The sequence below is a fragment of the Ranitomeya imitator genome, chromosome 4 (genome assembly GCF_032444005.1).
Source record: "Ranitomeya imitator isolate aRanImi1 chromosome 4, aRanImi1.pri, whole genome shotgun sequence".
Classification (NCBI taxonomy): Eukaryota; Metazoa; Chordata; class Amphibia; order Anura; family Dendrobatidae; genus Ranitomeya; species Ranitomeya imitator.
The window spans coordinates 185,765,204-185,781,476 of NC_091285.1; the positions used below are offsets into that span (position 1 = coordinate 185,765,204).

A 16,273-nucleotide genomic window follows, 5' to 3' on the forward strand; every position below is an offset into this window, starting at 1 on the left:
TTCAAAGATGTAAATGTACTGTATGTGTATGTATCTGTGTATGTGTTTATGTGCATGTCTGCACATTGTATATGTGCACATTTGCGTACCATGTGCATGTCTGCATGTGTGCGTACTGTGTGTGTGCATTTCTGCATGCTATATATGTGTGCAACTGTGCATTTCTGTGTACTGCATGTGTGTGCTAGTCTGTGTATTGTGTGTGCATGTCTGCTTATTGTGTGTGTGTGTGTGTGTGCATGTCTGCATGTAGTGCTGGCGTCCCATGTTACCCCTCTCCCCCGGCAGGGACACTGACTAGTTCACCGTCGCGGCCCATGTCCTTCTGTTTCTTCTTCCTGCTCTGCTACTGTGCACATCCTTGTGCACTCAACTAAGGGAATGAGTGCACCTTCTCCCTTTTTAAAGGGGCTGCATCTTTTTAGAGTGTTCCTATCTGCATGGAGGTGTCTATGCAACATTGTTAGTCTGTTTCTTAAACACACTTGCTAGTTCTCAGGTCCCAGTGCTCATATCCCAGTATAGCTGTTCTGTACAGAAAAAAAAAACAAGAGCAGCACAAAAATTCACAATGCTGGTGCAGGCCCCCAGGCATGTACCCAAACCTTATGTAGAATTTTAAAAAATGGAGGCAGCACACCATTCAAGGTCCAGGTTAGAAGTGCTTAATGTAATAGACGTTTCGGCTCTTGTTGAGCCTTTCTCAAGCTATCTTGTACATCAACCGTGCTTGCCTGCCTATCAGCCGTGCCCACCTGCTTGCTTGTATATCAGCCATGCCTACCTGACTGTATACCAGTCATGCCTGCCAGTGCCTGCCTGTGTGTCATGCCAGTCACTATTTAAGGGGTTGCAATGTGATATCTGCCTTTAACCCCTTTCTTGGTTTGCCCCAATGTTTTATACTGACATTGTATATTTATGTTCTGCTACTGAAATGTATATACTGTAGTAATATAGGGAAAGTGCAGTGATCCTGTCTGGCCACTAGATGGGGGCACAATAAGCATAGTATAGTAGGAATCAGGAAACCAGTATGTAGATAATTAATCATAGAAGGGGCAGCGTGGATAAGGCAGAATGGATTTCCTGGTATAGTCAGTCGGGGCGAGGGCTCCCATTAGCTCAGGAGGGCTAGCTAGCCCTGGGCAACATCGTGTCACGCAACGTTCAGCTCAAGCCGAAGGCCCAGCATAAAATATCAGTGACCAGGATAGTTACAGAGGGATCTACAGCAGTGCAGCAGGGAGGGCAGTGCAGAATAAGTGGGTCTGCAGCTGCCACCAGAAGTCTAAGCAGTACGGGCAGGTCACCCAGGATGTGGCAGCTTATCGCGTGGGCGGATGCCCTCAGGACTGGGGTGAAGCGGTCGTAGGGTCCTCTAATGGATTAAGCCTGCACAGGGTAGACGCTGAGGACACAAAAGGTATGGTCCGTCCCGGAAGTGGGCTTAGTGACAGAGAAGAAAAGGGACAGAAGAGAAGTTGTATGTTGTGAACCCTGATGATGATGATGCTGGAAAAAATATAAATATGCTGTGTACAAGTCTCAGTAAAGTTGTTCTGTTTAAAGTTTAACTGGACTGTGATTCTGTTATTTCTAAAGTGGATGCTGAAGTCCTCCAGAAACATACAGAATCATAGAATGGTAGAGTTGGAAGGGACCTCTTGGGTCACCTGGTCCAACCCCCTGCTCAAAGCAGGATTCATTAAATCATCCCAGACAGATGTCTGTCCAGCATCTGTTTGAAAACTTCCATGGAAGGATAACTCACCACCTCTCGTGGCAGCCTGTTCCACTCATTGATCACCCTAACTGTCAAAAAGTTTTTTCTAATATCTAATCTGTATCTCCTCCCATTCAGTTTCATCCCATTTCTTCTAGTCTTTCCTTGTGCAGATGAGAATAAAGATGATCCTTCTACAATGTGACAGCCCTTGAGAAGCTGTAGACAGCTGTTAAGTGTCCTCTCAGTCTTCTTTTTTGAAAACTAAACATATACCTAATCCTGTAACCATTCCTCATAGGACATGGTTTGCAGACCAGTCACCATTCCGGTCGCTCTTCTCTGAACTTGCTCCAGTTTGTGGATGTCTTTTTTTAAAATGTGGTGCCCAAAACTGGATATAGTATTCGAGATGAGGTCTGACCAAAGAGGAGTAGAGGGCAATAATGACTTTGCGTTATCTAGACTGTTTGCTTCTGTTAATACATCCCAGAATTGTTTTTGCCTTTTTTGCTGCTGCATCACACTGTTGACTCTTGTTCAGTTTATGATCTATTAGTATAGATCATCAGGACCCTGATGGAGCTGTGAAAGGCGCTGCAGGGATGCTGAATGATGGACAGCATGTTTATGTGAGGGGAGGCCAGGGCACACTGTTGCAGACACTGGTGGCCATGACTACTGCCCTTGCCCACCCTTTCAACTACGCCCGAAGTGCCAGCCAGTACTTGCCAAGTCTACCATTCCTTGACATTCCTGCCTCCTGTCCCTTGGTGGTTAGCTGCCATCCACCCGAGGTCAGTGCATAGATGAAGGGGCAGGCTGGGCCCTGTGTTGTATATCTATATTCCTCGCCATATCTGTGCATCAAGAATCGTGGTATATGTTAAAGTGGCCCACTGAGACTTTTGGGCCCTGGGGCCCATGAAAACCTGCAGCCGGCCTTCGTCAGCGTGCAAGTCTAAGGTTGAAGAAAAAAAAAAAAACCTTTAAAAACATGAATTTATTGGATATGCATTAAAAGGTCAAAGACACACCAAACAAACACAGATCGATAAAGCTCACATAAAAATCCAGATAGAGTCAGGGTTGATGAAAAAAGGGCACTGAATTGATTTAACCCCATAATGACGAGGAGTATTTCCATTTTTCGTTTTTTGCTCCCCTTCGTCCCACGACCATAACTTTTTTATTTTTCCATCAATATGGCCTTGTGAAGGCTTGTTTTTTGCAGGACTAGTTGTACTTTTGAATGTCACCATTGTTTTTACCATATTGTGTACTGAAAACAGGAAAATAATTCCAAATGTGTTGAAATTGCATAAAAAGTGCAATTCCACAGTTGTTTTATGATTATTTTTTTTTTACCATGTTCACTAAATGCTAAAACTGACCTACATTTATGATTCTCCAGGTCATTATGAATTCAGACAGCAAACATGTATAGGTTCTTTTTTATTTTAAGTGGTGAAAAAAAATCCAACTTTGGTAAAAAAAAATGCTGCTATTTTCCGAGACCTGTAGTGTCTCCATTTTTCGGGATCTGAGGCTGGGTGAGGGCTTATTTTTTGCGAGTTGATCTGATGTTTTTATTAATACTATTTTGGTATTCGATCTTTTACTCGCCCGTTATTTCATTTTATTGCAATGTTGCAGCCATAAACAAAAAGTTTAGATTTTTTTTTCTCTCTTCAACGTTTACTGATTGGATAAATTATTTTTATACATTCATAGATCACGCAATTCTCAATGCGGCGATACCAAATATGTGAATATTTGAATTTTTTTTTTTTATTGGGGCGAAAGGGGGGTGATTTGAACTTTTTTAGGTTTTTTTACTTTTTTAATATTTTAAAAACATTTTTTTTACGTTTTACTTGCTTCAATAGTCTCCATGGGATGGGAGACTAGAAGCTGCGATAATCTGATCGCCTGTGCTACACATAGTGGGGCCGCAACCCTGGTCTATGTAGCAGAAATGCTCACTTGTTATGAGCGTCGACCGTTGGGCAGCGCTCAAAGCGATCTGGCTATGACAACCACAGGGGTCTCCTGCAGACCCCAGGTTGTCATGCCAACTCATCGGCGACCTGCAGTCATGTGACAAGGGCACCGATGGGAGGAGGTAATGACGCGCTTCCTGCCCGTGCATGTTAAATGCTGCTGTCAGAGTTTGACACTGGTACTAATAAAAACATCAACTCGTCCTGCAAAACACAAGACCTCACATGACAATGTGGACAAAAATATGGAAAAATTATAGCTCTCAAAATGTGGAGACGCAAAAACTATTTTTTGCCATAAAAAGCGTCTTTTAGTGTGTGTGACAGCTGCCAATCATAAAAATCTGCTAAAAAAAACCCGATATAAAAGTAAATCAAACCCCCCTTCATCACCCCCTTAGTTAGGGAAAAATAATGAAATTAAAAAATGTATTTATTTCCATTTTCCTACTAGGGTTAGGGTTCGGGCTAAAGTTAGGGTTAGGGCTACGGTAGGGGCTAAAGTTAGGGTTAGGGTTCGGGCTAAAATTAGTGTTGGGGCTAAAATTAGGATTAGGGCTAAAGTTAGGGTTGGGTCTACTGATAAGGTTGGGGCTACAGTTAGGGTTGGGGCTACAGTTAGGGTTGGGGCTACTGCTAAGGTTGAGGCTACAGCTAGGGTTAGGGTTGGGGCTACAGTTAGGGTTGGGGCTACAGTTAGTGTTGGGGATACAGTTAGGGTTGGGGCTACAGTTAGGGTTTGGGCTAAAGTTAGGGTTGGGGCTACTGCTAAGGTTGAGGCTACAGTTAGGGTTGGGGCTAAAGTTAGGGATGGGGCTACAGTTAAGGTTGGGGCTACAGTTAGGGTTGGGGCTAAAGTTAGGGTTTGGGTTAGGTTTGGGGTTAAAGTTAGGGTTTGGATTACATTTACGGTTGGGATTAGGGTTGGGATTAGGGTTAGGGGTGTGGTAAGGGTTGGGATTAGGGTTAGGGATGTGTTGTGGTTAGGGTTGTGTTGGGTTAGGGGTGTGGTTGGGATTAGGGTTAGGGGCATGTTCGGGTTAGGGTGTGGTTAGGGTTATGGTTAGGGTTGGAATAATGGGTTAGGGGTGCTTTTGGGTTAGGGTTTCAGTTAGCATTGGGGGGTTCCCACTGTTTAGGCACATCAGGGGATCTTCAAACACGACATGGCGTCCGATCTCAATTCCAGCCAATTCTGAGTTGAAAAAGTAAAACAGTGCTCCTCCCCTTCTGAGCTCTCCCGTGTGCCCAAACAGGGGTTTATCCTAACATATGGGGTATCAGCATACTCGGGACAAATTGGACAACAAGTTTTGACGTCCAATTTTCCTATTACCCTTGGGAAAATACAAAAAAAACAAAACCGGGGGCTAAAAAATAATTTTTGTGGAAGAAAAAAAAAAAAGATTTTTTATTTTCACAGCTCTCCGTTATAAACTGTAGTGAAACACTTGGGGGTTCAAAGTTCTCACAACACATCTAGATAAGTTCCTTGGGGGGTCTAGTTTCCAATATTGGGTCACTTGTGGGGGGTTTCTACTCTTTAGGTACATCAGGGGCTCTGCAAATGCAACGTGATGCCTGCAGACCAATCCATCTATGTCAACATTCCAAACGGCGCTCCTTCCCTTCCGAGCTCTGGCATGCGCCCAAACGGTGGTTCCCCCCCACATATAGGGTATCACCATACTCAGGAAAAATTGGATAACAACTTCTGGGGTCTAAATTCTCCTGTTACCCTTGGTAAATTACAAAACTGAGGGCTAAATAATAGTTTTTGTGGAAAAGAAATAATTTTTAATTTCACGGCTCTGCGTTATAAACTGTAGTGAAACACTTGGAGGTTCAAAGTTCTCACAACACATGTAGATAAGTTCCTTGGGGGTCTTCTTTCCAAAATGGTGTCATTTGTGGGGGGTTTCAATGTTTAGGCACATCAGGGGCTCTCTAAACGTGACATGGTATCCTATCTCAATTCCAGTCAATTTTGCATTGAAAAGTCAAACGGCGCTCCTTCCCTTCCGAGCTCTGCCATGCACCCAAACAGTGGTTTACCCCCATATATGGGGTATCAGCATACTCAGGACAAATTGCACAACAACTTTTTGGGTCCAATTTCTTCTATTACCCTTGGGAAAAATAAAAAATTTGGGGCGAAAAGATCATTTTTGTGAAAAAATATTTTTTATTTTTACAGCTCTACATTATAAACTTCTGTGAAGCACTTGGTGGGTCAAAGTGCTCACCACACATCTAGATAAGTTCCTAAGGGGGTCTACTTTCCATAATGGTGTCACTTGTGGGGGGTTTCAATGTTTAGGCACATCAGGGGCTCTCCAAACGTGACATGGTGTTCTATCTCAATTGCAGTCAATTTTGCATTGAAAAGTCAAACGGAGCTCCTTCCCTTCCGAGCTCTGCCATGCGCCCAAACAGTGGTTTACCCCCACATATGGGGTATCAGCGTACTCGGGACAAATTGCACAACAGCAAAACAGATTGGAGCTGAAGTAAATTTTTTATGAAAAAAAGTTAAATGTTCATTTTTGTTTAAACATTCCAAAAATTCCTGTGAAACACCTGAAGGGTTCATAAACTTCTTGATTATGGTTTTGAGCACCTTGAGGGGTGCAGTTTTTAAAATGGTGTCAAACTTGGGTATTTTTTTATCATATAGACCCCTCAAAGTGACTTCAAATGTGATGTGGTCCCTAAAAAAAAAACGGTGTTGTAAAAATGAGAAATTGCTGGTCAACTTTTAACCCTTATAACTCCCTAAAAAAAAAAAAATTTGGTTCCAAAATTGTGCTGATGTAAAGTAGACATGTGGGAAATGTTACTTATTAAGTATTTTGTGTGATTTATCTCTGTGATTTAAGGGCATAAAAATCCAAATTTGGAAAATTGCGAAATTTTCTAAATTTTCACCAAATTTACGTTTTTTTCACAAATAAACTCAGTTAATATCAAATAAATTTTTTGATTATCATGAAGTACAATATGTCATGTTAAAACATTCTCAGAATCACCAGGATCCATTGAAGCGTTCCAGAGTTCTAACCTCATAAAGGGACAGTGGTCAGAATTGTAAAAATTGGCCCGGTCATTAACGTGCAAACCACCCTTGGGGTTTAAGGGGTTAAATGTTAAGTTTATATATACCTGTTATTCTACCAGTAATATAAACCCCAAGTTCCCACAGTTTATCCAGTAAAAATCACAATACATACAGTTTACATTTGATCCCACTGTAACGTCTAAGATTATCCATAAAATCTTAGACTGCATAGGCTGTGGGAACTGAGGTTTTATGTTACTGAGAGTGTGATTATTGTATTAGGCTGCCGTAGAGATTAGTATGCTTATTATTTCAGTTACTGATGGTGCCATAGGTATATATGCACTTATATAAATATATAAATCAGCTGCTAGAAACTTTCACAATATCTCGTGCTAGTCAAGATATGTTACCCACATTGTAGATTCAGTCTGATGGCAGCAAAACCATTAAGGAGCACATGTGGAGACTAGGAGTAATGAAACATGCTAAACAAGTCCGAATATTTGATGAATCTTAGATTTCTCATAGTACCTTCCTTTACAGTGTTCTAGATGTGTCAGTATCTGAGGTCGTGGTGAGCACCCGCAATCAAATAGCCCCTAATTGCAGAAGTGCAAAATGTCCCTGATTCGGATAGAGACGTCTCCATGGTTTAGGAGTGAGGCTTAAAGCAATTTGTAGGTAGACAGGCGACTGATGTTTGGGTGACAAGGGACAGGCATTTCCATGGATATTTTATTATGTGCCAGGTGTGCTGGTCCAAGTGGGGAATCCAGATGGACATAAGAGGACCATGGCCACAAATCGGACAAGAGAGGTGCAGGTAAGTCGACCGTCATGTTTTAGTGCCTCGTTCTTGCCATGAGATGGAATGAGAGGCCCCTTCTTCAAATAGAGACGGGAGCTTAAGTCTTCAGCCTCGGCCTTATGATAGAGTAGGCTAACAAACGGCCAACAGTTTTCATGGTATGAACTGCTTCACTTCATCCTATCAAATGAGCTTTTTGATGGCTCTCACTGCAGCCACACTCAGATCTCTCCTGAGCTTCTAAATGTAATCTAAGCTCATATATTTAATCAATGAAAAGCTAAATAAATGTAATTCAAACAGAAGTTGAGCTTAGGTTAGTTCCAAAAGAGGTCAGAAAGCCATTAGAGATCTAGTCCGACAAATAAGAACAAAGCAAGACTGAGCAGCCTGCACTGTAGTGTTTTACGTGAAAGCTCTATAAGCCAAATGGTATTAAAAATAAAACAAAAGATGAAAGTACTTTTCGTAAAACTACGTGCAGTGCAGTCTTCATCAAATGTAAGGGTTTTTTTATTGTTTGTCTTGGTTAAGGAATTAATATTACATTAACAATAACTAACGCTAGAGCCTCCACACGTCTTTATTCTTGTTATTCGAGTAAAAGCAAATATTTGTAAATGTTACTGCTTTACAATTGAGGAATAAAAGCTATGTCCTAGCTGCTGATGTTAGTTATATTTGTTTAGCCCAGTATTGAGGGTGTATTCCTTTTAGCCCTCCCTAGGTAAACTTCTTCAGGATATAAAAATGTAGAGCACCCGTGTAGAAAAATTATTTGCAGAATCTATTGAGCAAGTTCAAAATAATAAGCTGTCATCATGAAGTCCATAGGAGTTATTGCCTTTGCTGCTGTGGCATTTACCAGTTTCACAGGTTTATATTCTTAATAACTGTTTTATTGTTTTATTACTATTCATGATGTGTTTTTTTCTGCATTTTTTGGGGCGATTTGCTGCATTTATTAATACTCTGTGTTAAGGTGATATTTTTATTTTTTATTGTGTATTTTTATTTTGATGTGGTCTGCATTTTATATTTTAGGTATTATCTGCAATCTTGTTGAAACAGAGATTGAGGTATGTACTTTTTTTTAATGACCATAAAGTATGGTTTATTATCTGTTATTACTAGCTGATGCCTTAACGCAAGTGCAGAATTGGGTAGTTCTAAATTGTTATGTTTAGAATTATTATACACATAAAGAGTTTCAATCCCAGAAAGCAACATCTTTAGAGATAACCAGTCCTCCATTTTGGACAATGGGAGTCCAGCAGTATCTTAACCTCCACAGTTCACACATTTGTGCTATATGAAAATGATACTTTAAATGCCATTCTACAGGATAAAATATATGCCATGAACATCGGTAGCAGTCCAGCTGAAGAAATCATAAAATCATAGAATGTCAGAGGTTAAGGGACTCCAAAAACGTCTCAGACAGATGTCTGTCCAGCCTCTGTTTGAAGACTTCCAATGAAGGAGAACTCACCACCTCTCGTGGCTGCCTGTTCCACTCATTGATCACCCTCACTCAAAAAGTTTTTTCTAATAGCCGTATCTGTATCTTCTCCCTTTCAGTTTCATTCCATTGCTTCTTGTGTTTCAATATTCAAATGAGAATAATGATGATTCCTCTACACTGTGACATCCCTTCAGATATTTGTAGACATCTATGAAGTCTCCTCTTAGACTTCATTTTTGCAAAACTAAACATTCCCAAATCCTTTAACCGTTCCTCGTAGGACATAGTTTGCAGTCCACTCACCATCCTGATAACTCTTCTCTGAACTTGCTCCAGTATTTCAATGTCTTTTTGACAATTTGGTGCCCACAACTGAACACAGTATTTCAGATGAGGTCCGACCAAGGAGCAGTAGAGGGGGATAATTATTTCATGTGATCTAGACTCTATGCTTCTCTTATTACATCCTAGAACTGTGTTTGGCTTTTTTTGCTGCTGCATCATACTGTTGCCACATGTGCAATCTGTAATCTATTAGTATACCCAGGTCTTTTTCACACTTGTTGTTGCTTAGTTCTATTCCTCTAGTTCTGTAGATACCATTTTTTGTTTTTCTTGCTCAGATGTAAAATCTTGCTTTTCTCCCTGTTAAATATATATTCTAATAGTCTCTGCCTATTGTTCAAGCTTACCTAGACCCTTCTGAATCCTTTCTCTGTCTTCTCTAGTGTCTGCAAATTTGATTAGTTTACTTTCAGTTCCCTTATCTAGATCATTTATAAAAATTTTGAACAACACTTTGGCCAATACAGAGCATCGTGGTGCCCCAGTTGAAACACTCTTCCAATTGGACGTGCAACCATTTATTACCACTCTATGAGTATGATCTATGAGCCAGTTATGAATCCACCTACCCGTAACCTTATCATCATTACAGTAGCTGTAAATCATTCAGCTGCCGCGATGAAAATTAAATCTCCGAACAAATACTCGTAAACCACCCGAGCGTGCTCGGGAAAACCCGAGCAACGAGTACACTCACTCATCACTAATAATTATATATGTACTACAATAGTCAAATGTTGAATTTTGACTTTGTTACCCTTAGTTTCTATTTTTCCGCAGCCTAATTGTGATGTATACACTTCAGTACCAGATATGGGATTAATCTGCACCAGAATTTATGAGCCAGTGTGCGGTACAAATGGTCGTACTTATTCAAGTGAATGTGACCTATGTTCATTCATACTGTAAGTTGACATTTCAAAACATTCATGCATTAGGATGTATCATTATTTTATCTTACATGATGTTTTATTTTTATTTTACCAATCTCTTAATAGCCAAGTCAACTTTGTCTCACTTGCCATGAAAATGAAAAGATCAGGGAGCACAGAGATATTCAATGATCAAACATAACTTTGACGAGGACCTGTCACCAAGTCAAAAGGAGCCAGCTTTTATTCTTATTTTATTACTTCTACTCTAATCAGTACTCTTATATCTGCCATATCATATTTTTATTGTCTTTACAAAGGGGACGTGACTCGCAGGATTCTTGACTGACAGCTGAACTTAATGCTGATCCTGCTGTCAGTCAGCACCCTCAACTTAATATTTGGTTCCACACACTTTGGAATAAATGACTGCAATAAATCACTTCCTGAAACCATCACTAACTTCTCACATCTCTCACCTGGAATTTTGAACCACTTTTCTTTTGAAAACTGCTTCAAGTCTTTGTGACTGGGCACTACATTGCGACCCAAAATCTTTTGATAATCTTCAGAGTTCACGATGCCTTGCATACAGTCAAGGCACCCATTGCCACAGGCAGCATAACAAACATCTGTGAACCTCCACCATAATTGACTGTAGGTATTGTGTACTTTTCTTTGTAGGCCTCATTCCTTTTTCGGTAAACAGAAAATTGTGTTTTATCAAAAATCTCTATCTTTGCGGTCATCTGTCCACAAAACACTTTCCCAGAAGTATTTTGTCTTGCTCACCTACATTTTGTGAAAATGCAGTCTAGCTTTTTATGGCTCTGTCAGCAGTGGTGTCCTACTGGGTCTCCTGCCATAGCATTTTATTTAACTGAAATGTTGACCGATAGTTTTCACTGACACTGATGCACTCTGAGTCTGCAGGACAGCTTGAATTTGTTTGGAATTTAATTGGGGTTGTTTGTCCACCGTCCAGACTATCCTATATTGCAACCTTTCATCTATTTTTCTCTGCTAAGGAGATTAGCTACAGTGCCATGGGTTGTAAACGTCTTGATTATGTTGCACAATATGGACAAGGGAATTCTGGAGATGGACTTGAGATTGTTAATATTTTTTAACAATTTTCATTCTCAAGTCCTCAGACAGTTTCTTCTTCTCCTCTTTCTGTTCTCCATGCAGCATTTCAGACAATCAAACATGGCTGAGATCATACAGCAAGTGGCTAATAAACACTGCCCATAGTTTGAAATGCTCCATACATCCCACAGTGACCTGTTATGAAAATGTACATCACAAGTCGTTAAGCAGTTAATACCACTTTCTTTTCCTTGACATTGAACTTAATCTTTTATGTGTTGACAGGAAGTCAAAAAAGGCAATCAAGATGAAGTACAGAGCAAGCTGCATTGAAGAGGTGAATTTTTACACAAATAATTAAATGGGCACTGTGTAATGCTTTATTTTTCCTGTGGCTGTGTTGCAGGATAATTGATCAAATACTGCCCGGTTTCAGGCTTTTCCACTGATTATAGTTGATAGCTGGGAGGTCAAAGCAGGAGGACACTTTTTTGGGGGGGTGGTTTGCCAAGGGACAATCTGAAGACCTCAATACACATAAGGCAGATATGGAATAATGAACAGTCATTCTGTTGGGGGAATAAAAAAAAAACATCTCAGACTGCAGTGGCCAAGATTTTTTTTCAGTTCATGATGCAGTTAGTGCTTATGATCAACCAAAGGAAAACAATTCTAAGATGCCCAATTGTGATCACTCTTTTGAATGATAATTAACCTTTGACAGTCAGCCATTGGTTGAAACAAATGATTTCACCAAGACAAACAATGATCACCCGTCATTGTGGAAATTGTCTGTTTCACCTAAGTTATATCGGATGCATAAACTGACCTGCGGTGCTTGTTTAAAGGGAACCTGTCACCCCGGTTTTTCAGTACGAGATAAAAATACTGTTAAATAGGGCCTGAGCTGTGCGTTACTATAGTGTATTTTGTGTACCCTGATTCCACCCCTAAGCTGACGAAATAACTTACCGTATATACTCGAGTATAAGCCGACCCGAGTATAAGCCGACCCCCCTAATTTTGCTACAAAAAACTGGGAAAACTTATTGACTCGAGTATAAGCCTAGGGTGGAAATGCAGCATTTACCGGTGAATTTCAAAAATAAAAATAGATCATTATTTCCCCATAGCTGTGCCATATAGTGCTCTGCACCGTTCATTATTTCCCCATAGCTGTGCCATATAGTGCTCTGCACCGTTCATTATTGCCCCATAGCTGTGCCATATAGTGCTCTGCACCGTTCATTATTGCCCCATAGCTGCCATATAGTGCTCTGCACCGTTCATATTTCCCCATAGCTCTGCCATATAGTGCTCTGCACCGTTCATACTGCCCCATAGCTGTGCCATATAGTGCTCTGCACCGTTCATATTTCCCCATAGCTGTGCCATATAGTGCTCTGCACCGTTCATATTTCCCCATAGCTGTGCCCCATATAGTGCTCTGCACCGTTCATATTTCCCCATAGCTGTGCCCCATATAGTGCTCTGCACCGTTCATTGTGCCCCATAGCTGTGCCACATATACAGTGCTCTGCACCGTTCATTGTGCCCCATAGCTGTGCCCCATACAGTGCTCTGCACCGTTCATTGTGCCCCATATCTGTGCCCCATATAGTGCTCTGCACCGTTCATTGTGCCCCATAGCTGTGCCCCATATACAGTGCTCTGCACCGTTCATTGTGCCCCATAGCTGTGCCCCATATACAGTGCTCTGCACCGTTCATTGTGCCCCATAGCTGTGCCCCATACAGTGCTCTGCACCGTTCATTGTGCCCCATATCTGTGCCCCATATAGTGCTCTGCACCGTTCATTGTGCCCCATAGCTGTGCCCCATATACAGTGCTCTGAACCATTCATTGTGCCCCATAGCTGTGCCCCATATACAGTGCTCTGCACCGTTCATTGTGTCCCATAGCTGTGCCCCATATACAGTGCTCTGCACCGTTCATTGTGCCCCATAGCTGTGCCCCATATACAGTGCTCTGCACCGTTCATTGTGCCCCATATAGTGCTCTGCACCGTTCATTGTGCCCCATAGCTGTGCCCTATATACAGTGCTCTGCACCGTACATTGTGCCCCATAGCTGTGCCCCATATAGTGCTCTGCGCCATTCATACTGCCCCATAGATGCTCCACATAAATCTGTGCCGCTGCTGCTGCAATAAAAAAAAAAAACAAACATACTCACCTCTCTTGCTTGCAGCTCCCGGCATCTCGTTCCGGCGCCTCCATCTTCCCGGCGTCTCTGCTCTGACTGATCAGGCAGAGGGCGCTGCGCACACTATATGCGTCATCGCGCCCTCTGACCTGAACAGTCAGAGCGCAGACGCCGGGAAGATGGAGGCGCCGGGAAGATGGAGCGGCGCCCGGCGGCTGGAACGCGGACAGGTGAATATTACATACTTACCTGGTCCCGACGTCCGGCTCCCTCTGCCTGTCACAGCTGTCTACGGTGCCGCAGCCTCTTTCTCTATCAGCGGTCACCGGCACCGCTGATTAGAGAAATGAATACGCGGCTCCACCCCTATGGGAGGTGGAGCCGCCTATTCATTTTTCTAATGAGCGGTCCCACGTGACCGCTGAAGAGGGGAAGAACTGCAGCACCGAAGACCGTGGGACGGCAGGGGGAGTGCCAGGATCGCCGGGACTAGGTAAGTATGCCTCGGCGCCCTCTCCCCCTCACCCGCCGACCCTGCCACCCACCTTGACTCGAGTATAAGCCAAGAGGGGCACTTTCAGCCCAAAAATTTGGGCTGAAAATCTCGGCTTATACTCGAGTATATACGGTACCAAAGTTGCCGTTTTCGCCTGTCTATCAGGCTGGTCAGGTCAGATGGGCGTGGCGACATCGCTGGTTCTTCCCCCAGATCTTGCATATATTTCCGTTGGTGGCGTAGTGGTTTGCGCATGCCCATCTTCTGAATCCACTGGGCAGGAGAAGAAAAAACGCGCGATCGGCGCTATTTCCCTGGTGATCTGTGGGGGCGGCCATCTTCCTGAGGCCACGCGTGCGCATATGGAGTCCTCTGCTGCCCGGGGGCCATTTTCCTGAAGCCGAGTTCGCATCTCGCCTCAGGAAGATGGCCGCCCCCACAGATCACCAGGGAAATAGCGCCGATCGCGCGTTTTTTCTTCTCCTGCCCAGTGGATTCAGAAGATGGGCATGTGCAAACCACTACGCCACCAACGGAAATATATGCAAGATCTGGGGGAAGAACCAGCGATGTCGCCACGCCCATCTGACCTGACCAGCCTGATTGACAGGCGAAAACGGCGACTTTGGTAAGTTATTTCGTCAGCTTAGGGGTGGAATCAGGGTACACAAAATACACTATAGTAACGCACAGCTCAGGCCCTATTTAACAGTATTTTTATCTCGTACTGAAAAACCGGGGTGACAGGTTCCCTTTAAAGTCTGCAACATGTCAATTTCTCTTGCGTGTATGTTGAGTTTATGTGCGGATTTTACCCATAGACTTGCGTTAAGTGGGGAAAATCTGCAGTAAAAAAAGCATGAGTTTTAGTGAGTTCCCACTGTACAAACACATTAAAAACACATGTAATCCACAAAAGACTGTACCAATAAAGTTTATCCAAAGCTAAATACCAGGAACAGAGGCGTAGGTAGGGTTTTGATTCAAGGGGGGGGAGTGAAACTTCCGAGTGGGCCCCTAACCAGGTAACTTTGACTGTGTGACGTAACCTAATAGTGGAGGAGAACCTCAGCAGATGACGGCTCTATTACTGAAGATAATCTCTATATAAGACCAACATAGATATTACCGCCTTATGGTCGGTGTTAGATACCAGTCCTACAGAACATATGAGAGATCACAGAACAGTTACAGGTAATGACTTACTGCTTACGTTCTTTCTTATGAAATCATTCACTTTTCCCGTCTTTTCCATTTGGCCCAGACCGACATGACAACTTCTTCCAGCCACGAGAGAATACAACAAAGACACATTTCACTTCTCATATTCCAGCCCCATCACCATCTATGTCCAACCTGCACAAACTCCTCATCCTGCTGATACCCCAATACTGAGCCGCTGCTGCCTTATGTGTCCCTATTACTGCACCTGCTGTGTGGTTCTCTGTGCCTTCTAAATTCTAAAGCACCCCTCTATAATATAGTAATATTGGGTGCAAGTGCCCTAGAAAACAGTGCTCACATTTTGCCCCCTAGAAAGTATTAATGCCCTGTGTGCCCCTTTGACAGTCACAGTAACCGGAGTTCCCCTATAACAATAAGTGCCCACTTTACATGTAGTATTGTACCGAGTCTCCTCCATGGACAGCCCCCTATACACAGTATGATGCTCTCTTATACACAGTATAATGCCCCCTCACTGTATACTACCACCCACACAGTGTACTGACCCCTTAGAAGCCCCCAAACTGTTTGATGGCTCCAACACTGTATGATGGCTCCCTCGCTGTAATCTCCACACTGTACGATGGCCCCCTAGATAGCCTCCATGTAGTATAATGCACCAGATCGTCCTAAATATAGTATAATACACACCCCATAGGCAGACTCTGTAATATAAGGCAGCACCCCATAGGCAAACCCTGTAGAATAATGCAGCACCCCCATAGGCAGACCCTGTAGTATAAGGCAGCATCCCATAGGCAGACCCTGTAGTATAAGGCATCACCTCCATAGGCAGACCCTGTAGTATAAGGCAGCACCCCCATAGGCAGACTCTGTAATATAAGGCAGCACCCCATAGTCAGACCCTGCAGTATAAGGCAGCACCCCACAGACGGACCCTGTAGTATAATTAAGCACCTCCATAGGCAGATTCTGTAGTATAAGACAGCACTTTCATAGGCAAACCCTGTAGTATAAGGCAGTGCCCATAAAAAAACAGTAAATAAATACTCACCTC

At 42.7% G+C, this 16,273-nt stretch overlaps 1 protein-coding gene across 1 annotated transcript in view; it reads left to right on the forward strand.

Annotated features, from left to right (window-relative positions):
* Positions 1–8,348: 8,348 nt before the first annotated feature.
* LOC138675711 (ovomucoid-like) overlaps positions 8,349–16,273 on the forward strand; it is a 55,859-nt gene continuing 47,934 nt past the window's right edge. Inside the window, exons 1-4 of the mRNA XM_069764173.1 lie at positions 8,349–8,474; positions 8,643–8,677; positions 10,189–10,313; positions 11,655–11,706. Coding sequence (XP_069620274.1) covers positions 8,420–8,474; positions 8,643–8,677; positions 10,189–10,313; positions 11,655–11,706 — 267 coding nt within the window. The 5' untranslated portion in view covers positions 8,349–8,419. The remainder of the gene's footprint in view (positions 8,475–8,642; positions 8,678–10,188; positions 10,314–11,654; positions 11,707–16,273) is intronic.